The sequence below is a fragment of the Lactuca saligna genome, chromosome 5 (assembly GCF_052625555.1).
Source record: "Lactuca saligna cultivar CGN05327 chromosome 5, ASM5262555v1, whole genome shotgun sequence".
NCBI lineage: Eukaryota > Viridiplantae > Streptophyta > Magnoliopsida > Asterales > Asteraceae > Lactuca > Lactuca saligna.
Window position 1 is genome coordinate 201,034,308 of NC_136421.1, and position 26,598 is coordinate 201,060,905.

General features: G+C 31.7%; 3 protein-coding genes across 4 annotated transcripts; 2 read left to right on the plus strand and 1 right to left on the minus strand.

The window, feature by feature from the left end:
- The first annotated feature begins 248 nt into the window (after positions 1 to 248).
- On the plus strand, positions 249 to 2,793 carry LOC145046141 (uncharacterized). Its single transcript, XM_078994445.1, has 2 exons — positions 249 to 1,014; positions 1,115 to 2,793. Exons 1-2 carry the CDS (start codon positions 249 to 251, stop codon positions 2,791 to 2,793), a joined length of 2,445 nt encoding a protein of 814 aa, XP_078850571.1.
- Positions 2,794 to 18,021: 15,228 nt separating this feature from the next.
- LOC144998520 (ribosomal protein L7/L12 domain-containing protein) lies at positions 18,022 to 20,686 on the minus strand. Of its 2 annotated transcripts, none has more exons than XM_078958264.1 (2): positions 20,541 to 20,686; positions 18,022 to 18,944 (listed from the first exon to the last, which is right to left on the minus strand). In XM_078958264.1, the coding sequence occupies exon 2, from the start codon at positions 18,869 to 18,871 to the stop codon at positions 18,227 to 18,229; it is 645 nt and encodes a 214-aa protein (XP_078814390.1). In that variant the 5' UTR covers positions 18,872 to 18,944; positions 20,541 to 20,686; the 3' UTR covers positions 18,022 to 18,226. The 2 variants fall into 2 exon arrangements, with proteins under 2 accessions (XP_078814390.1, XP_078814389.1); XM_078958263.1 differs by lacking the exon at positions 20,541 to 20,686 and adding an exon at positions 19,920 to 20,169.
- Positions 20,687 to 21,502: 816 nt separating this feature from the next.
- Positions 21,503 to 23,696, plus strand: LOC145044916 (tudor domain protein (DUF1767)). The gene is made up of 6 exons (XM_078993272.1): positions 21,503 to 21,803; positions 21,941 to 22,108; positions 22,337 to 22,598; positions 22,702 to 22,818; positions 23,006 to 23,280; positions 23,378 to 23,696. Exons 1-6 carry the CDS (start codon positions 21,549 to 21,551, stop codon positions 23,531 to 23,533), a joined length of 1,233 nt encoding a protein of 410 aa, XP_078849398.1. The 5' UTR covers positions 21,503 to 21,548; the 3' UTR covers positions 23,534 to 23,696.
- The last annotated feature ends 2,902 nt before the right edge of the window (positions 23,697 to 26,598 follow it).

The following is a 26,598-nucleotide window of genomic DNA, read 5'->3' on the forward strand; positions in this document are numbered from 1 at the left end:
AAATCTAGAATATATTATATTATTATATATGTTATCACTTATCAAGATTTAGAATAATAGAATTCAGTCAATTTCATTCAACATTCATGTATCAGATTTATACTTTATGTCTTTATACTAATATACTTTATGTCTTTATACTAATATACTTGATTGAATAGATTATCATAATCACTTTATTAGATTTATACTTGAATGGTATATGAAATTTGAATGAATGTTGATTGTTAAATGTTGAACTTTTAGTGATGAAGTCGAAACAACCATCTGGTAGTAAAAAACGTAAGAAAAGAAAACTAGATGAAGAAAAGAGAAAGGTTGACGCGGGTGCCCTAGATAAATTTATCTATAGACAACCTGTTGAAGAGCACGTTGAAGAGCATGTTAAAGAGCATGTTGAAGAGCATGTTGAAGAGAAAGAGCATGAAGAAGTAGAAGTAGAAGAGGTAGAAAATCAAGAGCATGTTAAAGAGCTTGTTGATATATGTGATCCAAGAAGGTGGGAAAAACTTAATTATGATGAGATTAAACTTTTGGTCGAGAAAGGTCCTAAAAGAGATACTAGTATTACGTATGGTCCCTATGATAAATTTGGTAGACGATTTTCCGCAGCTTTATATAATAGAACTTTACCAAATTTGGAGAAGTGTGATAGAGAATGGCTAGTATATTCAAAAGAGCAAGACAAATTATTTTGTTTATGTTGTAAATTATTTAGAAAAGGGATTTCGAAAGGTAAATTGGATGGTGAAGGTTATGCAGATTGGCATCATGTTACCACTAGGGTTAAAGAACATGAAATTTCCTTGGATCGTCTTACAAATAGGAGTAAGTGGTTTGATATGCGTAAAAGATTGAACTTGAACGAAACAATTGATAAAGTTCAATACGAGCAATTCAAGAAAGAAAGAGATTACTGGAAAGTAGTCCTTTTGAGAATCATTGCAGTCGTGAAGTTTCTTGCTAAACATAATTTAGCATTTCGTGGATCCAATGAAAAGTTGTATAAAAAAGGTAACTATAAATTGTTTTTTTTTGTTCTAGTTCCACCAAATATCTTTTTCTTAATTAAGATGCCTGATTCCACTTCTTATTTGTTAATTATATTTAATAGGTAATGGGAATTTTTTGGGTGTCATTGAAATGTTGGAAGAGTTTGACCCGGTTATCAAAGAGCACGTACGGCGGATCACAAATGACGGGCTTCATGTGCATTATCTTGGCCACACGATCCAAAATGAACTAATACTTTTGATAGCTCAAGAAATTAAAAAAGAACTTATCAAGAGAATAAAGGAAGCAAAGTACTACTCAATTATACTTGATTGTACTCCCGATTCAAGTCACCAAGAACAGATGACTATAATAGTGAGGTATTTAAAGTTATCATATAATTCTGTTACTATCGAAGAGTCCTTTTTAGGTTTTTTGAATGTTGATGATACCACTGGAAAAGGATTATTTGATATTACATTTGAGGAGTTAAAGTCTCTTGGTCTTGAAATTGATGATATGCGTGGTCAAGGCTATGATAATGGAGCAAACATGAAAGGAAAACACCAAGGAGTGCAAAAGAGATTTTTAGATATAAATCCTAGAGCATTTTACACTCCTTGTGGTTGCCATTCTCTCAATCTAACATTATGTGATATGGCTAACAAATGTGTTAAAGGAAAAAACTTTTTTGGATTTATCCAACGCATTTATACTATCTTTGCAAATTCTACTAAGAGGTGGGAAATTTTGAAAGATAATGTTAAATTTTGGAGTCTTAAGTCATTGTGTCAAACTCGTTGGGAAAGTCGGGCTGAGAGTGTAAAGGCTATTAAACTGCAACTTGTGGATGTCCGGGAAGCTTTACTTCAAGTTGGAGAAAATGATAATGATGCTGCAATTGCTAGTGAAGCAACTTCACTAGCAGAAAAAGAACTTAGTGACTTTGAATTTTTGGTATCAACTGTTATTTGGTATGAAGTACTAAACCATGTGAATATTTTAAGTAAGAAGTTACAATCAAAGGATATGCATCTTGAAAATGCTATTACAGAAATAAACAAATTGATTGGGTGCTTCAAGGATTATAGAGAAACTGGTTATTCAAAAGCGATTGTTGAAGCTAAGGAGATTGCTATTGAAATGGGTATCAATCCAATATTTCCACAAAAACGTTTGATTGAAAGGAAAAAAGGATTTGATGAAAGTTCAAGTAGGGAAGAAGTTTCATTTACACCTGAAGAGAACTTCAGAGTCAATTATTTCTTGTACATTGTTGATCAAGCCATTTCTTCTCTTGAGACAAGATTTGAACAATTCAAAGAATATGACAAAGTATTTGGTTTTTTATTTCCACATAATTTGAGAGGAATTGAAGATAAAGATCTTAAGTCGTATTGTCATCGTCTTGAAAATGCACTCAAGTTTGAAGAAAGATCGGATATTAATGCCGAGGAACTTTATACGGAATTGAAATTATTTGAGACATTGAAAACCAATGAATTTAGCAACCCTATAGATGTTTTGAAGTTTTTGAAAGAACTTGATTATTTCCCAAATGCATGCATTGCATATAGAATATTGTTGACTATTCCAGTAACGGTCGCATCTGCAGAAAGAAGTTTTTCAAAATTGAAGTTTGTGAAATCTTACTTACACTCCACAATGACCCAAGAAAGACTTAGCGGTTTAGCGATGATATCTATCGAGAACGAACTCTTAGAGAGTATAGACTACGAAGATTTGATCAACCAATTTGCAATCAAGAATGCTAGAAGAGCTTCACGGATAGTTGGTTAGCTGTTACAATATGTAATTACTTATTAAAATACTATGATTTTGCTATGTTTATTGATATAAGTTTATTGTCCTTTTAATAAAAATTTAGTTTATGAAATTTAATTCGTTACATGTTAAGGTCTAAGGGCCTTTTTTATTCGCCTCGTCCTGGGTATTTGAATCCTCAGGACCGGCCCTGCTAAAAAACATATAACTGTCTCACTTCCTGAATAATTAGTGAAAATTAAAAAAATATATGTAGTAATAATCACATGTGTGTGTTAAATAATAAATCATTAAGTATATTATACATATTAATCACTGAGTTAACCATGTTTTACAACATTACTCAGTTCAGTAAAGGGGCCGATCACGGAGTACTCGGGATTCTGTAACTCGTCTCGGTAAGGGGCCGAGTAGCGAGTACTCGGAGGAGTAATCGGTCAACTCGGCGACTTTTACAACAATGAGTGGATGTATCGAAAATTGAAGAAGTTGAGACGAAAGATGATTGATTTAGTATTTGTCAAATGAAAGCATATAATAAGGTCAAATTTCATGTAGAAAATGCAAGAGGGGATGAGGGTGGGACCTAACTTCAATCCCATTTCGAAACAAATACTATCCGATAACCAATTGATACCAAAATATATTAACTAATTGTAATGATTTTTGGTTCAATTTCGGCGGATAACCTAACTAAATCGTCACATACATACCTTTAATTTTCTGTTGACTTTTAGCCATGGGAAAACAAGCTCAAACATTAGTGTATATATATATATATATATATATGAAAAGTTACAACATTTTATGAGCATATATTATAAAAGAGTGTTTTTTCATCAAGTTTCGATTTTGCAATCTATTTTACATATCAGAATATGTTCATTCACTTTGTTAATGAAAAATATTACCCTCGTTGCCTACAACCTTTAAACTCGACGAGGTCTTGAAAGAATTTTAGTATTAACCAACATTGTAAGAATTTAATAATAATTATCCTTATAGATAGTGTTTGTACACATCCTTATTTTTTTTGGTTTTAAGGTTTAGGGTAGCGTCCAGTTTATTACCATATTTTTAACTCCAAACGTGGTTGACGGTGGATTCGAACCAATAAGCCTAATTGGCCAAACAGTTAGACACAACAAAAATAAGTTTAGTATTAGAGTTATTTAGTGAACAAGTCAAAATCGTCACTACTAAATATCTTTCCTAACAAACTAAATCGGTCATTTATTATAAAAATAAATGTTTATTCATTATGATGTTGAAATGATTTAAGATAAAGATTAATATATATATATATATATATATATATATATATATATATATATATATATATATATATATATATATATATATATATATATATATATATATATAAAGAGAAGTTATAATTTAATTAAGTTTGTAAGTTAATAAATGTTTATTCAATATTCATTATGATGTTGAAATTATTTAAGACAAAGATTAATATTATATATATATATATATATATATATATATATATATATATATATATATATATATATATATATATATATATATATATATATATATATATATATATATATATATATATGGGAAAAGTGAGTATACCCTTAAGGGTATATAAGCTTAGGTACCCAAACTCACCATACCAAGTCATTTTGTATCATATAATACATTCTAATTGTCCAATATTCTTATAATTTAACTTCTAACTTGATGTACTTCCAAGATTTTTGTAAATTACATATTTATCTACCTCTTACATAATTTTCATTTTCAACTACAATATATATAGCCTAGTAGATGTTTGGCAAAAAGATGTGATTTAAGAGAAAGATAATAGTGAAATTTTGAATATCTTGAAAGTAAATCAAATTAACGTTGAAGTTTAAGAACATTATAATAAATATATCAATAAAAATGATGTATTATAGTTTGTTTGGGTACCTAAACTTATATACACTTAAGGGTATATTCACTTTTCCCTATATATATATATATACATATATATATATATATATATATATATATATATATATATATATATATATATATATATATATATATATATATATATATATATATATGGGAAGTGATTCGTACACAATAACTTTTTACTATAAATAACAATTTATGCATTATAGAGTTATACAATACAACACTTTAAAATACATATATATTAGAAGTTATAATTTAACTTAATTTGACTAACAAGACCCCAAAACTTATAGTTTTCATTCGTAAATTTTACGTAAAACTGAATTGAAATATATAATAGTGTTGCTTAAAATAAACTTGACATAAGTGAATTTGATTGCATAATTAGATGTTTTTATTTGTTCTAATAATTATCAAGAAAAACATTTAGAGAATACAAAATTCAGAATTCTTTTTAATTGTCTAAAAATAAAACAACATCACTTGACAAAACAAGATACGTATAATATGCGTAGTGCTTACAACTCATTTGATCAAACAAATGAGAACATACTAAATTTAGAAAGTTTTAAGTTTGGGGAAATATGAAAAAAATAGTTGTGAGATAAAAGTGTTCATAAATATGGTAGGTGTAGTCTTTGTTGATCCATGTGACAAAATACTTTCGAAAGTACATAGTTTCAAAGGTCATTGGGATCATTTGCATACTCTCTCTTCCTATCCCAATCAACCATTAAATCCATGGCCCATCAATCAAAGCCGCAAAAGACTAAATTAATAATTATAATTTATCAAAAATAAATCTTAATTATGAATTATTGAAATCATCCTTATGATTTGTTAAAATTGCACATTTGACCCCTAAAGTTTTCTTTGCATTCGTATCATCCATATAATATAATTTTATTACGTTTTTTGTCCTAAATTGATTTATAATGTCCAAAATACACTTATTCATTATTTTATTTGTGTCATTTATTATTAATCTATTCAAAATGTTTTAATATATGTGGGGCCCACTTAACCTTTTAACCTCCCTATTGCATACATACTCCATCGATTCAACCCCTCACCCAAACTCTCCACCTCCTTCTTCCTTGTCGGAAATCACCATCGATAACGATCTTTCTTACCAGAAACCATAACCATTATATTTGTTTGATGGTGTAGATGGCTGATGACGATGATAGGTTTTATAGGTTACAAAAAAATATGTGGCAGAAAAACTTAATCCTAAGTTCACATACAAACTAAATGATCTATGTTTTCACTATTGATTTACAACAAACAATTGAACATCAAGAACCCTAGGAGTACTCTATTATTTTTGAAATTCATAAAGGGTTTTAGGGTTTACATATCTTTAGATTATTATAGTAACTAATCAATAAAATACTTCTAGATCAAGCTTCAGAAATATCGTGTCTCTAATGGTTTGTACCCAAACCATAGCAATAAAAGACTTTAGAGGAGAGAAAAGAAGGAGTCTAAATGAAAGTTAGATCTCGTCGATAGCTATGCGTGGATATAAAAAACGTAAAAAATGGAGCTCGTATGCAAAAGTTATGAATTTTACAAGATAATTAATTTCGGCTAAACACTGTGCACCCCCTTCATCCCCACGACTTGCCATCTAATGCTAACACTTGGCCCACATTATGCCCAACGTCATTTGGAGTATTCCTAACGTAATGGCCCCCTGGCAGCCTATAAATTGAGCATGAATTTCACAAATTTCTTCACACATCTTCATTCAATCTCTTCCAAAACCCTACCAAGGTCCCCATGACTTGTTCTAGAACTTCCTAAGGGTTATTGGTGAAGCTTTAGAGTGTCATAAATCCCCAAGAAATATAGCTTTCGGTTTAGAAGTTCTGCCTACCAAAAATCCAGTTTGTTGCTAAACCACTTATAAGTCAAGTTATGCTTACCGTGCTTTAAGTATAACTTATGTTTAAATTCAATATTGTTATTATGAAACTATAAAAAAGATTCGCTAAACCACCTATAAGTTGAGTTATGTTTGTTGTGTTTTAAGTATAACTTATGTTTAAGTTCATTATCATTATTATGAACCTATAAACATGATTTATCAATGATTTCAAGTTGTTATACTGATTGATCTACTTATGGGGATGATGACAAGGCTAGATTTAGTAAGGTGTTTAAAGTGGGCTTTCCAAACATTATACTGTATATACCAAACGTACCCTACCTATGATATTATGTTACCCGATTGTCCCTTATCAGCTATAAATCAGTAGACTTTAAATTAATGATGAATCTAGCCTAATAATTAGCCGCAATAAATATTAAACTAAGACTTAGTGATAATGATACTAGGTTATGTCAAAGGAAAGTACAGTTGCTATAAGCAAAGCGCTGTCCGAATTTCGAGTCATGACTTTAACAAATGAGTGCATAATTATTTTCATCTTACATATAGATATGAAGTATTTAAGATAATTACATGTTATATGTGCCTTTTATTTGTGTTCCTCATATGTATGCTAGATGAACGATTTATACACATTTTACTTGATTTAAACCGTGTATGTATTTTTACACCTATAAATATATTATGTAAAGATGAGTAGATGAAAGATGATATAGATGATGAGAAAAGAAAGATGATATAGATGATGAGTGAAGAAAGATGATATATATGATGAGAGATGAAAGTTGAAATAGATGATGAGAGGCCTTGACTTTAAAGATGACGTCATCTAGCAATGTATAGATTATAACCATGGACTATTCTAGATAGTCCGGTGAAACGCTAGCAAACACACAACCTGTACGTGTTTGTGAACCATGTGTTCTTCAAATGTGCTCTAAAACCCATTGACATATATTGTGGGAGGACTCCTTAAAATTATACCATCAATAAAGAAGATGATCCCTAGGATAAATCCTTAGGAATAAATATAGAAAAAAACTACTGACAAGTATCATGGAGGAATCCCTAAACTAGTATTGTCAGCATAGATGATCCTTATGGTAGATCCTTAAGAATAAAGAAGATAATGGGGATGAGAAATTGATTTAATTTTTTGATGATTAAACATATTAATTATATTATTGTGGGTTGAAAACTCTATGTACTCACCAGGTTTCCCAACCTGACCCACTCAGTTTATTTTATCATAGGTAGTGATATGAAAGATACATTCTGCTGAGAGATTCGAGGAGTATTAGGCCACTAGTTTAATTAATATAAGGCTTGTAATATTTCATTATGCTTATGTTTTTGTATTGATGATGACATCCTAATGTTTTAATATAAATTACATTTCTTCGAAAATGATTTGGTAATATCTTTATCATATTTTTGGGAACAAATTCTGCAATATTATTCTTCAAAAAGGGTACTTCTAATTTTTAAATAAGCATAAACAAATTGGTCTTTTATGGCCATGAAATTTGAGGATGTCACACACGATGTGAATAACCATGCAACCCCACTTGGTACCCTCGATGTCACTTATCATCTCAAATTAATGTGCCGGTTAACCATACACGCTCCATTAACAATGATAATTTTCGAGATGCCCATCATTTCTCTTTTAAGACCATATTAGTGTGCCGACTAACCATACACGCTTCACTAATGACATATTAAAGTATGATGTGTGTTTTAATATATTAGCATACATCTCATATTTTTCCTAAAGTAACTATAGTGAGATTTTATAAAGAAAATTCTAGTACTTTGAATCATTATATTTATTAATGAGATTATGTCCTATCAAACCCGTTCAGCTAACGACCCTCCACCATACAAGGGAGCGGTGGGTAAGAGTGGACACCCAATGACGGTCATTATATAGGTCGCTTCCTTATACCCCCTTATAGTATGACTTTGTAAATGAGGCGTGCTAGTGAAAATAGGCTAGGATTTATCAGGTATATTTTAAAACCTTTTAAAATATGTGGTTTAAATATTAATTATTAAAAGCTTTAAGTTAATTAATATTAACCGGTTGTGATTTATCTTTATCTATTAATTAAACAATTAATTAAATTAATTAAATCATTATGGATTAAATAATTATTTATAATTAACCAAATACAAAAATAATTCAAATTTACTCCTAATCCTAAGTCCCCTAATTATTTAAAATAAGCTAAGGTTTATCAGGTTTTAATTGTTCAAATTTTAAGACTTTTAAAATAACAAATAAGGAAATAATGTAAACCCAAAAAAGGGCTCCTCAATTTTCGAAAATGGCTAAGGAGGCTAGGGTTTCAAGAACCCTATCAAATTTCAAAAACCTAAGGGTGGAGGTTAGGGTTTCAAGAACCCTAAAATTTCGAAAATTGCCTCATTAGGGTTTAGTTTCTATAAACCCTAATTTTGATCTATTCAATTTTGTGCAAGATCAATGAAAGCAATGTTTCTAATACCACTGATAGATTTTATAGGTTACAAAAAATATGTGGCGGAAAAACTTAACCCTAAGTTCAAATGCAACCTAAATGATCTATGTTTTCACTATTGATTTGCAACAAACAATTGAACATCAAGAACCCTAGGAGTACTCTACTATTTTTGAATTTCATAATGAGTTTTAGGGTTTACATACCTTTTGATTATTATAGTAAATAATCAACAATTCCTTATTCATCAAACTTTAGAAAGCAAGCACTAGAAATCCCATGCCTCTTACCCAAACCCTAGCAATAGAAGACTTTAGAGGAGAGATTAGATGGGAACGAATTTCGGCTCTAAGGCTCTTAGAATAGGGTAGCCGAAATTATGAACCTATAAGGGGTTTATATAGATGAGTAAGGATGCTAGGATAAGACAGGTTTCCTTGGATAACCCTTATCCCCTTTCTTGCTCCCCAAGGTTTCCTAAGGCTTCCAAAAAAAACCTTAGAACCCTCCTCCAAATGGGAAGGTTCTGGAATTCCTCAATGCTCAACTTTTGAACATTATCACCTTTAGTCCTTATACTTTTAATTAATTCCAATTAATTTTTGATTAATTATAAATTAAATAATACTATTTCTAATTAATATATATTAACATCATAATATATTGATAAATTAATTATTGATATTTATTAATCATATAATAAACCGATAAATCAACATCTCTCTCCAAAAAGTCATTATGTCAATTACTAGATTTTTGGGCAACCCAAAAGGACTGAATTTTTAATTCAAGTATATACCAATTTGGTTATTGGATTAGACACCTAATCCAACAGATGGTGCAGATGAGAGTCGTCCATTTAACATGAAACGAGGCCACAACCACTATCATCTGTAATGTTAGGGTGCAAAATCACACTTGAATGTAATTAGTGCTTACCCTCTTGTATTGTGTAATCAGTTGTATTCCCTATAAATAGAAAGCGAGAGGCACTCATTTATGTAAAAAAAACATTTGTGAGAGCATTAGTTTTAGAGAGAGAAATAGCAAGACCCATTTGTACTCTTTCTATAAAAAACTAATGAGAGCTTAAACCTAACTTTATTTACTCTCTTGTTTTCTTAATGTTATTGATTCTTAAAATGATTCACTAGATCTTTTATATTCTGCATTCGTCATCATAATCAACACCACTACTGTGACAACCCGAAATTTCAATCCAGTTCAGTCAACCACTTCATTAAAAGTCAAACTCATTGCTGTTACCTTTTAGCACAATTAGGAGTTTATTTGAGCGTTTTGAACCTTGTACACTTAAGGAATAAGTGTCGGGGTTTATCTGCTGAATCCATAGCTCAAAGAACAAGTCCGGAACATTTTAACCAGGATTTCATGACCACCACCATGGAGTTTACGAACCTAAACTCCATGTAGGCCGTAAACTCCTCCCATAATGTCAAGTTATGGCCACTTTGTTCATTCCTTTCCTCCTCTTGGCCCAAATCCTCTCAAGTATCATCCCGATCTTCGTCCCCGATCTTCAAAAGTCGTAAGCTTATTGTCTTAACTAGTTGTTATCTTGCATAAACTAGTAATCTTACATGAGTTCATCTGTGAAATCATTCCATTTTGTAGATCTTCAAGTTCCACCAAGAACACCAAGAACACACACTCGTGTTCTTGGCCAAAACCGACCATTCAAGCTCCTAGATCGTAAGTACTCTTGTTCTAACTCATTGTACACTAGTTTTATCATGTTTAAGGCTTAGAAAACATACGGAATCATAGGATTCAAGGAGTTTATGGCCAACACATGTTCTTGGGCCATAAACCCCTTTTAAGGGTGCAAATGACACCCTAACCCCTTAGTGAGCCTTGGAACTTAGCATAGAACCTTATACCATTGAACTAGGGACTTCATTGCATGATTTGGTACTTCATACCATGAGTTTAAGGCCATAAAATCATGGGGAAGTGGTCCCAGGGCCGTAAACACCATATAAGGCCATTCATGGACCTTAAACCCCCCCAACCTCTTGTTTAAGCCTTGGAACACTTAACCACTTAAGTTATAATAGTTTTGTGCCTCATTTGGTGACCCAATTGAGAGTTTACGGCTAGGAATAAACTCCCTTGGGCCGCAAACTCCTTAATACATGGTCCATTGACCATAAACTCCAGTATAAGGCATTGCACTCCTTTGTTGCAACCCAATAGCCTCCAATGTGACAACCCGATATTTCAACTCTTTGTAATGGCCTAATAGGTCAAGTATTGTAACCACTTTTGAGTTAATAAAATTAACATTGATAATAAAATGTCCAAAAAGTTTCTATTTAACTACCTACTATGTTTTATATCATTAGACCGGGATCGTACGTAAAAAGAATGCCCAAACCCGGCTTCGTATATGGAAGTTAAGATTTTTCCAAATTCGGCTTAGCATCAGACAACTAAAAACTCGAATCGGAGATCGAGCGACTTTTGGCCGGAATGACCTAAACGAGAATCGAAGGTCTCGACATTGGTATTTCAGCGGTAAAAAGTATGGCAAAAACCGACGTCAGATAAAGAAGTTATGAATTATTTAAAGAAATTTCTTAATCACGACATTTTATAAATAAATAATAAAAATAATTTCAGAATTTGCCAACGGAATCTAAACGAAAGTTGTAGAGTATGGTCTCACCTTCGCGGGGATATAAAGAACGTCGAAAACGGAGTTCGTATGAAGGTATGAATTTTTGAAGTTTATTAAATAAATTATATATTTATTTAATTAAAAATCCGGTATTATCCGAAGGGGGAGTCAGCGTACTCATCCGAGCTACGCGCCGCGTAACCCCGTACGCCCCGCGTACGCCAAGACCTTGGCCTCGGATCGTCCACGTCGCGTTTGTGCGAACTACCAACCCGTCCCATCCGAGCTCCGAGGCAGTCGAGGACTCGGTCACGCATGACGTACGCGTACGCCCAGCGTACGTGCGTACGCCCCACGTAACGAGGCCTCTTAGCCTCCTATAAATAGAGGTGTGAGGGTTCCGAAAAATTTACCCCATTCCTCTCATTTCTCTCACGATATTGCCTCGATTTCCGTGCCCGCACTACCCCGAAGCCCTGGTCATTTTGTGCAAGTCCCGAAGGTCGATTTTACTCCCGAGATTCCCGAGAACCCCGAGAAAAATCCGTTTCCCGAGACGAAACTCTGCCCAGTTTTTTCCATCTCGCTATCTTCAAACTTTCAAGTGAGTTCATACCCCTTAATTAACCATTTTTAAATATTCTAAACGCTTTTATATGCTTTCTAAGGGGGGGGGGGGAGAAATACAAGTAAAACACACGACTACTATCGGGTGTTATATATATATATATATATATATATATATATATATATATATATAAAGATTATTATACACTTTTATTAAGTAGAGTCATATGTGATTTATAAACTTTATAGGAAACTCCCGTATACGAATTATATTACAATAACATTCTATCTTTAAAACTATAAATTGTTGTAGTGCATGTATAAGCTAAACATTTTTCCTAGATTTAAAGTATATGTGTCTATTTTAGACTCTACAAAAATATATGCTTTCATAACAAGTGGTTCATTTTCTAGATATTCTAAAATAAACGAGGCACACTTTTAGAAAACTATAATAGGTATAGTTTTATGAGGATATTGCTAACTTTTACATACTAGAAACATGATTTTCAAGAAATCACTTTCATATACAATAGCAAATGAACATTTTAACACGTAAATCTGTGTTTATACTACGGTTCTGTGAGACATTAACTTCACGTACGTTCGAGTACACATTTCAAGTCCTGTATTATATACCAGAATCCCTTGGAGGGGGAGCATGGTGTTTGTGTATAGATTTATACGGGCTTGACAACCCGCGCCCTGACTGTTAGCTACAGTCCATCATTTGGGGTGACAAACGTCATAACATTCCAACGCTTGAAGAACGTTGTGTATAGGCATCCCGAGTCAATAGTATGGTTATAAAACTCACAGGAGGTATTAAAAATACATTGATTTACAAGGTTTTCAAACGTATTGGTTATTTTTACACTTACATACATTTTTGGAAACAAACTTTGGTCTGGAAGGAAGACTACTTTTATACTAGTAGAAAATATAGGATTTTCTAAACACAAACAAACAAGGACAAGATATTTCATTTCATACAAACATTGTCATTAAATACTTATGAAACTCACCAGCTTAAATGCTGATCTACTCTTTCAAAATTACTTGTATGTCCCAGGGATTCAGTAACTACAGGTATCATTATGCTTTTGATGAAGGGATGCTGCGGCGCCAGTTTAATCTCATATTTTGACATCATATTGTAATTGGATTTGAACATGTAACTTTTGACAAATGTAAACTTTCAATTATATATATGATGGTTGTATTGCTTTCTTTACTATGTATTCATTTGTTACGTTACCACATGAAGTCATCCGCCCCCGAACGTTTCCGCCGTTCAGGTTTGGGGGTATGACATCCAAACACTTTGACCATATGTTATTAGGATCATTGTGTGTGTTTAAGTCTTCACTTGACACCGAACACGTGTCCGACACTTCCATCCGATCCACTCGTTGCAGGTGAGTTCATACCCCTTAATTAACCTTTTAAATGTTTATAAACGCTTTATGGGGGATACAAGTTGAATCATGTTTAGTTATTATATCAATCACATGTGATTAATAACTAGCATGCAAATGGATTTACTATACGTTAACTATTTTACCAAATAGATTTCTTTAAATGACTTTCTTAAACGTTTTTACATGTTTAAAACTCTTTATCAAACTATCTTACATACTGTAAGTTTCCTTTCAAACTCTGTTACAAATGTGTTTTCAAACAACGGTTTTCCTTATACTTAAACTGTCTTATCAAACAAAATTCTTTCAAATCGTTTTATAAACTGACATCAAGTCATCCTTCCTTAGTATTAAACTTGTCAAAGGTTTTAAAAACTTCGTTTGTGCTTTTATATTGTAAAATTTATGCCTAGATATGTATAGTTATATAAATAATGTTTAAAGGACTTAGGACGACTAGCTCGCTTTATTTCTTTTTTTTTCGTTGGGATGTGGCCTTAGGGCATCGGTTGCTCGTCCGAATGTCGTCTAAATATTAATTATATATCATGTATACATATATAGGTATAAAGGTTCCCTGAGTCAGTTCAGTACCTTTAGGTAGCAAAGTTATACTCCCGGTTATACTCGTACGTCACTAGTAACTATAATAGGTGTAGTTAGGAGATACTATTTACCATTCCAAGTACAAGGAATCACACAAGAGTCAGTTCATTCATGAGTCTATACTAATACATTACATGTTACATGAATACGCTTACATGAATACCTTTACATAGATACGCTTACACGATTACACTTACAATACACGATAACAGAGCTAACATAACAAAGTGCTATAGCATGGAACAAGTTCAGGATCTAACTATACCAATGAATCACTCTGCATTATGATAATTATATTGTGTATACATGATCATAGTAATGTGGATGTTCACGGCTTGTAGAAGTGCAGGATCATGTTTGGTTCCCAGAATCTCCTGATAGAGAGCATATAGTACAGGTTCTAGCCACCACATTATACCTTAACCCTCAATTAAGGCAAATTAGTACAAAGTAGTCACTTATTACAAATACTACAGTACTTACACTTTGCATACGATAATTGCAAACAAATTAAAAATCCGAGTAATATATTATTAATACCTTTACCATGTGCCACATTCACATAATTGATGAGGTAGAAAATAATATCAATAGGCGTATAGTCTAGTCTTGGTAGAAGGCTACGTTCAAAACAGTCTAGTCTTGGTAGAAGGCTACTTTCAAAACAGCTAGGTCTTGGTAGAAGACTACTTTTTATACTAATAGAAATCATAGGGATTTCCTAGGTGTTCAAATGTTTTCAACTACTTTCAAACAGTTCATACTTATACAAAATTTTTCCAAATGTTTACAAGTCTTTACTTTCCAGTATTATCAATCAAAGACGCACTAATACTTATGAATTCACCAGCTTTATTGCTGATACTCGCTTTCAAAATAACTTGTATTCTCAGGTCACAAATAGATAGGTACGACAACCAGGTTTTGTGAAGACGGAGAAATCTAGACTCCTCTTTTATTTTGATTGTTCGTTATGTTGTCTTATACTATGAAAGAACACACTTGTAAATAAAATTATACTATTAATGCAATGGATGATATTGTTGCTTGTTTACTACTTTTGCATTGTTGTGATACATTACATGACATCCTCCGCCCCAGAACGTTTCCGCCGTTCTCGGTTTTAGGGTGTGACAGATTGGTAACAGAGCATTGTTTATAGTGAATTAGGTATATCAACCCATAAAAGATATACTAACTATAAATACAATGGGATTAAAAATACACTGACCACGAGTTTATACTTTTAAATAATAAAATATTTAACAAAGTATACGTGTTTGCATTCATACTAAAATCCGTGTCACAATGACAAGAACAAAAGTATTACGATTGTTGAATATCACAGGTAAGCTCGGGGATGTATGGTCAGTCGTGGGAGTGGCATAGCCTGATCAACTAGGTTGTTCCGAGGAGTGATTAGCACATGCCCAAGAATGGTTGTGATGTGTCAACAAGTCTAAAAACTTACCAACACTACTACAATGAGAACATTATAACAGAATCCAGGTCTAAAATACCATAGGGGTATTTTGTGTTACTATAATTACTTACTTTAGAACTAAAAAGGATCTTCATTACTAAGTTGATAGTTGCTAAGTGGATACACTAAGGTTATATGTAACTAGGATGTTATAGACTTAGAATCTGTGAATTTTTGCTTTACCCCAGTTCCTTGTGAATTTGGAGTTAAGGTCACTTATTCGAAGGCCTATTCTGTTTTGATTACATATGACTGGTATGCACTTTATAAATAGTGATGTAACTAATGAAGATTTTGTATGTTATCAGAGTTGTCGTTGCATCCGGTGATCTCGTCGGAGCAGACAACTTGTGGATCTAAAACCCACCTTATCCCTCATTGTCATATCTTCACTTTGCTGCCATATCGTCACCTTATCCCTATACCTCTCGAACCTACTTTCATCTCTCTTATTTTACCTAAAAATTGTCACCTCTCCTGAACCACTACTCTCCCTCCGTCACCTATATTTCTGCACATAGCCACCGAAACCCATAAAATCGACAGATCGGGAGATTTCTTGAAACCCACATAACCAAAAGATTGACAAACAAACTTTGTGTTTAATTTTTGGAATGATTTCTGGAAAATACTTTGATGCTAGGTTTCCGTTTTGTATACATATTTTGATTTTTCTTTTGGTTTCGTTTTGATTTTGTAAAGAGTGGTAGGGTGTAGTAGTTGGTAACGATGTTTGATAGTGAAGTTAGTGGTGTTTGAAGCTGATGTAGTGGTTTGACGGGGAGAATGGTTTGGTTTGATTACATATTATGATTGTGATTATATATATATATATATATATATATATATATATATATATATATATATATATATATATATATATAGAGAGAGAGAGAGAGAGAGAGAGAGTTTAAATTCTTATGATTTTGGTGCGTTGGCCAGAAATAAGACTTTGGAGGGTTGAATGGAAGTGTTGTTCGATGTCAATTGTGGTGGTTGAATGGGGTTGCCGAAGGTGGACAGTGGGGAGGTTGTTAGAGGTGGATGTGTGTAGAATGGGTGTGAGTGGAGTAGTTGGATCCACTTATTTATAAATTAGTTTAATTTATTTTTTAATTAATAAATAATAATAATTAGAAAAGAAAATACAAAGGGTAATATAGTCTTTTCATGCCTATTAGGGACAAAAACACAACAAAATGACACCTTATGACGGTCTTAACATAAAAAAAAGATAGAAACTAACGTGAAATTTTTACAAACCATGGAGACCATTTCAATAACTATTCAAAGCAAAAATAAAACAATAATAACAAAAAAAAATAATAATAAAGTAATAATTATAATTTATCTAAAAATAAATCCTAATATTAAAAGCAAAAATAAAACAATAATAACAAAAGAAATCACCATAAAAGTCAAATTTTCTAAATTTTTTAATATGATTATAATAACCATAGATTACGAAAATTTAGTTGGTTTGTGATTTTTTTTTACAGATTTTGCATGTTACCACATACAAAAATGCTGTATTTTTTTTTATAAAACTAAAAACATGTGATTTTTTATTAAATTAAAAAAAATAAAGTTATTTTTTTTGCAGGCCAACAACTGCAAAAATCTAAGTGAGCCAATATATTTTTTTAATTTTTTTAAAGATTTTTGCGGTCCATCATCGTAGACTAGATGTTCTCATGATTGTTAAAAAGTTTGTATGTGAAATTTATAACTTTCTGTCTATAATTTTCACTGAATAACTCAGTTTGAAGCTTAAAATATATAATAACTTTACGACACCTAAATTAAGAGTATAATATATTCAAAAACAAACATTGTTACATAGAATAAAATTAAAAAATTGTTACTAAACTCCAATGTGGTAACTTGTCTCACTTTGTCAAGCGTTCAAAAACGAATTATTACTAGTTTATTATAATAAAATAAAATCTATCAAAATCAAATATGATTACAAAATAAGACAAATGAAAAATGAAAACCAAATCATAGTCCATACCGAGATCCAAAAAACACTGATCTACAAGCATGGGACTAAATGGTTTGGAATTCAGTAATACATATACAGAAAAAATTATACTTTTGTTCATTTTAAATATATAAATAAGTCTTGTACTTATATTTATCTATCAAACATGGAATTCAAAGTATTCAAATCTCAAAATCCAATTACATCAAATTCTACCAAAATCAACAACCCCTCAAAACAAGCATATCACATTATTAAATCTTGCGCTTTCATACATCCCAAAAGGGTCCCAAAAAAAAAAAAAAAAAAAAAATCCAAATTCCCCCTTTTAGAAATGGTTCACAAGCACACATCAACTACAAATACGCCACTAAACCCTACAACAAAAAAAATGTTTCAATGTCAAAAAAACCACCTCAAATTTATCATATTCCTCACTACTCCATAACAACTTTAGCACCAACACCTTTCATTTTCTCAATTATTTGCTCACATTCTTCTTTACTCACCCCTTTCTTAAACACAACCGGTGCCTTTTCAACCAACTCTTTCGCTTCCTTAAGCCCTAAATCCGTACAACTCCTAACCTCCTTAATAATCTTAATCTTCGAAGCCGCTTCAAACGACTCCAACTTCAATTCAAAAACCGACTTTTCCGGCTTCACCTCCTCCTTAGCCGCCGCCTGCCCACCGCCAGATCCCGCGGCGGCCAAACCGGCGGCACCCGGTTTCATCACCGCCACCACCGGCGGCTCTTTCATGCCCATTTTTTTCATCATAATTGAAGAGAGTTCGGCCACTTCGAGTAATGTGAGTGATGACATCTCGTCCACGAGTCTCCAAACACGGTCTGTTGGTGGGCTCCGGTGTTCGGTTGGATCGAATGTTGTGGGGTCGTAATCGGTTGGGAGACGTTTTTGGTCGATTTCTATTTCTTCTTCTTCGTGTTCTTGTGTTTGTTTTGCGGGTTGACTGAAGTTTCTGGTCAACCATGTTGAGTTTATGGAATTGAGGGAAATTATTGGAGCACGTGTGTGAAATCCATGGGGTAAATGGTGCCTAAGCTTTAGAAATAAACTCATTTCTGATTATTTATGGATAATCTTTCGGTTTTTTTTTTTTTTAACTTGATTAAAAATAGCCCATTCGCGATACCTGCAAAAAGAAAAAAAAAAGTAGAAATAGAAGTTGGGTAGTCTATTTAAGGGAAAAAATATAAGGTTATAAAAAATAACAATGTGCTTAAGTTGACATTACATCTTATTTTAATATATATAAAGTATGTTGTTATTTTATGAAAGGCTTGTAGCTAAGGATATACATACATTGTATTATACTAGAAGAAGATTGTACAATTGAAATGATATTAGTCATGTAAGAAGAATGATGTAAAAAAAATATATAAAGTGATTCTCAAAATGAACCTCTTATATTGTCTATGAAGCCATTGTCAATTCCACATGTCGTTCAATAAAATAAGTCCAAGATAGCATGTCATACAACTGTAAGGACAGATTGAAAGGTGATGTTTTTGAGCTAAAACTGTAAAATTAACCTACTACAGTATGAAGTCTAACAGATTGGAAGGCGTTGTTTTTGAGCTTTAACTCTAGAAGCTAACCTACAATATGAAGTCTAATAACAGATTAACAGTCTATCCAATTGTAATTCTGATCTTCCTAAATTTGACTCGTATTAATTGCATTCAAGGTAAGCATCTAAAGAATTTTATTGATAATTGAAGCACAGACAAAAACGCAAACATATACACAGAATCACAAATCTGATTTCACAGATTCATATCAGATTCAAATTCAGAATTTTATTGATAATCGACAGCTCAAATTCAAAGAAAAAAAATCAACACAACACAAATCCAGATAACCAAAAAATTGACAACAATACAGATTCATATCAGATGCAAAAGAAGGAAAAATCGACAGCACCCATTCTAACCAAAAAATCAACACAACACAAATTCAGACAACAAAAAAAATCGACAGCACTGGAGTGAAACTGACAGCAGCAAGAGAAAGGAGAAAATTGACAGCAGCAGCAAGAGAAATCGACAATTGGAGACAGCAACACAAACACGAAAGAAAACGGAAAGAGAACGGAAAAAGCACAAACCTTTTGGGCTGCGACGATCTCCGGCCGGTGGAGACGAGAGGGATACCGGCGGCGAGCAGGGAAGGGATGGCTCGACAACAGAAGCAGCAGCGATGGAAGAGAACGCAAGCAACAAAACTCGATTCGGAGGCGTTGTGTGTAGATGGAGGCGATGTTTAACGTTAGGGCGAGGGCTATATTGGTCAATTTCTTTAAAGAGGAACCGGTAATAAGTCTAAAAACTAAAATTTTAAGCTTTGTCAAACCCCCACTAATATAACGAAACAAATTTGCACTAAGATTGATTGCAATTAATTCCTTCTTAGTTATCTTCAACTTAGTTTAATCGATAAAGGGATCAATTAAATCCTTACACCTAGATATGAATCCACGGTATTCATACCCATGCAATAGACAAAAACTAGATTTTACACATTGGAAAATCTCATTAACACCGGCAGAGATCACTTATTTTTCATGTATTGACTATGAATTCAAGGTACTATCACAAAGAGTAAAAAAAAAAAAGAACATTTAACACTTGCAGCTTCAAATAGAATGACAAGAACGAAGAAATCCGAAACGAGAAATGAGAAACATCCATCGGAAGAGATCTATGGCAGTGTCGAAACAAAAGCATACCTGTTTCAAATACACGGAGTGCCAGGGAGACGCTTGACGATGGAGACAACCGGCAAGACGGTGATCGAAGACGAACTAGAAGAGTGTGAGGGTCGACGGCGGGGAAGAGAGAAAAGGTATTAGGGTTCAATTGGTAAATGACTATGGGTATTTTCGTAATTTAACATTTAATTTTAATAACCGTTTATTTGATCCCTAAATCATAACGTACTTAAATGTTGAAAAAGAGATATTTTCATAAAAACTAAACTCTGCATCTCTGATAGTAAGAACTGTTATTTTACGAAAATTGTTAAGATAAGTAAAATTTTTTCCTAAAAAGACTTCAAAAATATACATATACATGCAGTACTAAAATTAACCGGTAGCTATGATAATAGAGCTTATACCGAATACCAAATCAATGAAAACTAAAACACCAAGATACATAAGGTTTTTTTATGCATTCGGAAGTATTTATTCATTTACGAAAAAGAAAATGAATTTAAGATTTTTTATTTTGGAAGTATTTATGCATTTGTAGAAAAATATTATGTGGTACATGTGAATTTTGGGATAAAATACAAGCATTTAAAGTGGGTTTATTTTGTTTTGTTTTTGTTTTTTTAACAATTTTTTTAAATAAAATATCGTAGTTATCTATATAACGAGTAAGATGATAAATTGACAACAAACTACACTGCTAATTATTTTTGTATAATAAATCCAATTATTTTGAATACTATATCCATAAATTTAGAAAATATGATATTATATATGATTCGTTGTAATATGTTAAAAAACTCTATTTTATTCGACATAAAAAAACCTAAACTTATCAAAATTATGCAAATTGTATTAATATATATTAAAACAACAACAAATCATGGAAATATGTAATTCAGTGGTGTTCGGACTTCAGCTCACGCAGGCCGGAGCCCAATAATTGGCCCAGAAATCCATTAATGGTTTAGTAGTTTACAATTTACATGATTCAAAAGATCGAACACCTGGAAGGCGCTCAATGAGATGGCTAGTTCTTCATCTTCGTCCTCCTCCTCGGAGGTTTTGATTAAAACCCTAATTAACCGAGGCTGGTGTTTTCGAGAAATCAATCAAATCAAGTCGCTAATCGAAACGAAGTTCAATGGAAGCTCTACCACCGTTCGTTCTGTTGAGTCGGAGCTCTGTAACATGGACTTACGAGCAATCGGAGGGAAATCTTTGCCTGACATTTCCACCCTCCGAAAATCCACTCACTTAGATGGCCCTAAAGTTCTCCAGGTAAGTTTATGCTCCATTGTTATCTTAAATGTCTTCGAAAATCGATCTTTGTTTCTCAACAAGATCTGTAGCTCACTAGAAAGAATTGAACATACGAACTGGTCAAGTAAATGCGGATACTTGGTGCTTTTGTGTAGGTAGCTTCTGCGAGGGATATAAGTAAAAGTACTATAGCTGAAAGTTCAGGGGGTTCACATGGTAAACGGCTATTGAAATTGAAGCTTATTGATGGACATTCAGAAATTACTGCTATAGAGTTCACTCATATTCCCTCGATTCCTGATAATGTTGTTCCTGGATCCAAGGTACATACAAAGAGGAAAGATAGATTGGGTACTATGCTGATTGCACCTTAATTAATTAATGAATTGAGATGTATGGAATGAATCATAAAAATAAGAAATTTCGAGATTGTATTCCATCAGTAACCAAAACATTTCCTGTTGTTATGTTGAAAAAGTTGATGAATGTTAGAATATTTATTATTGAAAAAGTGGCTAAATAAATTAAACTCTCATATTTCTGGTTTGCAGATTCGATTGGAAAATAAAGTTGTAATGCATAGTGGTATTTTATGCTTGAATGCAAAGGCAATAACAGTTGTTGGAGGTATTGTTCCATCATTATATCAAGAGTGGGAAATGAACCAAAAGTATGCAGGCTTTACCCGTTCTACCTTAAAATTCTCACATACTGATGATCACAGTGGTCCCCCTGGCCCACCACCTTTTCACAAGTTACAGGCTGGAGTATCTCCACATCAGATTCGGATCAATCAACAAAATACACCTTCTGGTAAAGATAAAACAATTAATATTATCTTCAAAAAAAACTTTCTTTTATTTCAAATTCACTAAAACCTTTTGAATGCCTCTTTCTTTTATCTACACATCTAAAGCTTCTGGACCCACTGTTGTTGAAAAGGGTATAAAAGGGGGTGAGAATGTGAAGTCTGGTTCTCTTTCAGAGAAAACCACACAAAACCAACCTTCTACTGAAGCAAGACCAAAAGAAGGTATTGTATATAATATAGCAAGAAATAGCAATGTACTTTCATTTATATTTTACTTGCCAACTTTTTTTTTTTTTTTTTTTTTTTGTATAAAAAATCTACCCTTATGTTGTTATTTGGATGAAAGTATGATAAAAATGATACCAAAAACCATAAATTCAATAACGACAGAATTGTTTATATTTTTGAGTTGCCGAGTCTGCCCCTGTACAAAACCAAGCTGCTGCACAAAAGCTTCTCCAGAAAATGAGTAATTCCAACCGAAATGAAGGGCATTCTAGGGGGTGGAAACAAAGAGGGAGGGGTAAGGAGGAAGAGGAGGAATCCGCTGTTTTAACTCTAGATGAGTGGGAGAGAAAAAGAGCTGGTGGGAGTTCTTCATCAAGACCAGAAAACCCTAATTTTAATCAAGATGAGGATCTCGCACGCCAACTTCAAAACCAATTTGATTTAGAAGACATTCATGTAAGCATATAATATAATACACCTTCTAATTTATTGTTTGTTTCTATTTTTTTTTTTTTTTTAATACTTTGACATTGTTGAGGTGTGATTGTTTCAGGAACATAGGAGTGGTCATGTGACGAAAGCAGATGATATCAGAATGAGCATGTTTAGTTTTGAAAGAGATGAAGATGGTGGTGGTGGTGGTAGAGGAAGGGGAAGGGGAAGAGGAAGAGGGAGGGGAAGAGGGAGGGGACGTGGTAGAGTTGGGTGATGCTTACTTTATTTGGTAAACTTTATTTTCATAAGCACCAGGTTCTAATATGAAAGATATTGTAAGTGCAATGCTATAACTGGATAGAATTTTCAAAGTACAATGTATACAAAAAGGACTTGGGCTATGAGCCTTATAACAACGAGAATAATAATCCTAGAAATCGAGTACCATAGAAAAAAGAAATAGAAAAAGAACAAACGATAACTTGAAATAGACATTTAATATAATTTGTGTTATTGACATATCAGCCTTATTTTTTGAGTCTAGTGCTCCTCGAACGTTGTATTGCAGTGTGTATGACATTTTAAGCTAATGTATGTGGTTCATGGTTTTAAACTTAATCTCGCACTAAAGTTTGGAAAAATGAGTTGCTTTTTATGACGTTGTGATATAATCATATAAATGCAAATTAATTATTACTAGGCGTGAGACCTGTTTACTGCATGTGTTGGGGTTCGTATTGTAAAATTGTTTATGAGTTTGGATGCGAAATAGTGTTCAGTTTTTGATGTAATAGTTTCACTTGTAATTATGAACAATATGTTTGTGTTTGTATCTTCTTGTTCTTAGGTCTGCAGCTTCTGTTAGTTTATTTTGACAGCTGTGTTGTACCTAGGTGTCTTGATTTTATTGGTTAGAAGCATAACCGACTTCCTTATGTGTCATATATAAGGATGGATAGTTAGTAGTAGTCTAGTAGAGTATCTTTTAAAAGACGTCTTACACAATTGTAATTACATTTCTTATACTCTCTAATGAAAAGTTAAATTTTATTTATATCCGTGTGTCTATTCTTGATTACGTCTTGATATGATTTCATTCTAAAAGAATCTTACGATCTAACAAGTGGTATCGGAGCGACAACGGGGAATTTCTGTGAGCTCTTTTTTAAATCATTACATTTGATCTTGTTCTTTGTGTATTTTGTTCTCAGAATTTATTAGATCTATTCCACATTTTGCAATCATTTGTAATTTGATCTAAAGTTCTTTGTTTAGATTGTGTGTTTTAATTTGAATTCAGTTTATGCTTAGTGAAATGATTTTCTCAATTGTATGGAAATCATGTTTAGAATCGATTCGTCAAACGTCAATTTGCCTAGTAGGATTGGTTCTAATACTTGCATTCTATTTTTTTTTTTTTTTTTTCTAGGGGATTATGAAGTTTGGGCGATGCATTTTGAACCTATCATCATAAATTAATGTTTCTATGTATAAAAGTCAATAGCTAACTCGATAGATAGCATAATACCCTTTGGTGGGTATATTATTAGATCTTTTATAATCAAAATAAATTCTTTTTTTGTTTTCATCTGTTTTTTTTAGAGTTGTTGGATAATGGACTTGATATTAAAATCAAAAGTAGATTGGAAATTTGTATGTTAATATACAAACACATTTATTTATTTGTTTTTTATTTTATTTTTAATTTTAATATAATTGTCGTTCAAAGAAAAAAATAAGTTTGGCGAGATTAATTTCAAAACATTTTTAGTATGACCCACATTACCTATGATATAAAAACATTATTTAATACGAATATGTAATACTTATGTCAGTATAAAAAAAATAATAAACAATATATTCAAAAACTATTTCAAATATCATATGAAACTTGATAAATAACTTGATAGATAGCATAGTACCTTTGGTGGGTATATGCTTGGATATTTTATTATCAAAATAATTTTTTCTTTATTTTGTCTGGCTTTAGAGTTATTTGTAGGATAATGGGCTTTTAATATTCAAATCAAAACTTTTAAGTTGATATCCACTGATATATTTAGGTTGATATTTTGATTATCACCGGTGACATATTTACACTTGATGAAGATGTTTGATTGTTACTGTTGAAATTAGAAAACAATGAGAAAAAAACACAAGATGTAAGTTATACTATGCATAAAAAATATTTGTAACTTAACATATTTATTACGGTAAAAGACAAAATAAGCATATTCATATCATTATAAATGACATATAACATATATATTATATCAATTTCGAAAATAGATTCAAAGAAATGATAATTATAACGAACATTAGGTATGAAATAATAACAACAGGTAATACAAATATGCATTGTTTATGTCGGAAAAAAAAAAAAAAAAAAAAAAAACAGTTGCCAACAAACACGTTTATTTATTTGTTTTTCATTTTTAATTTTAATATAACTACCGCTATAAAAAAGTTTGACGAGATTAATTTCAGAATTTAATGTTATAAATTTAGATTTCAAGAAATCAGTCCTGGCATTTAATTTTAACATAACTTTCATTGTTTGACATTTGCTTCATTTAATTTTACGAAATCAAAATTTGACGTTCATAACATTTTAAATATGTTTGATATTATTCGACATTTACTCTGCATTTAATTTTGGTAGTTTTATTTGACAAAAATAAAATTAGATTAGGATTTAGAATAAGGAAAAGAAGGAAAATATTCATTACAGATTATTATTTCATTCACTGCATTTAATACATTACATATATAAATAGAAGTATTATGTTTTTTAATTTAAAATTTTTTAAAAAAACACACATTGATTGTAAATATTATTTATTTCAAAAATAACAAGTGTGAAAACTAATGAGTGATTGACATATAACATAATCAATCTTGATTTATTATAATAGACTAGTTATGAAACTGATGTATTAAATGAGTTAATTTAAAAAAAAATAGATATAAAAGTCTAAATATTTGAGAACTTTAAATTTATAAGAAAATAAGAAAAATAATGAATTTTCAAAATTGAAATGTTTCTTTTTATATTTTAAATTTAAACAAATCATTTAAATAAATAAACAAAAGAAATTAATAAGATTTAATTTGGGAATTTTGAAATTAGAAGGTAAGTGTATTAATGAAATTTATATCTATTTATTACTACATTTATTATAATTATTACATTAAAATATTATTTGAAATTTAATCAAATAAAAAAACTAATAAAATGACATGTGAAAACAAATTAATTCAAAGTAACCAAATAATAACATTTGACAAATTAAATGAAAATATGACATGTAGCAAAAGAACCTTTATTTATTAGAGAAA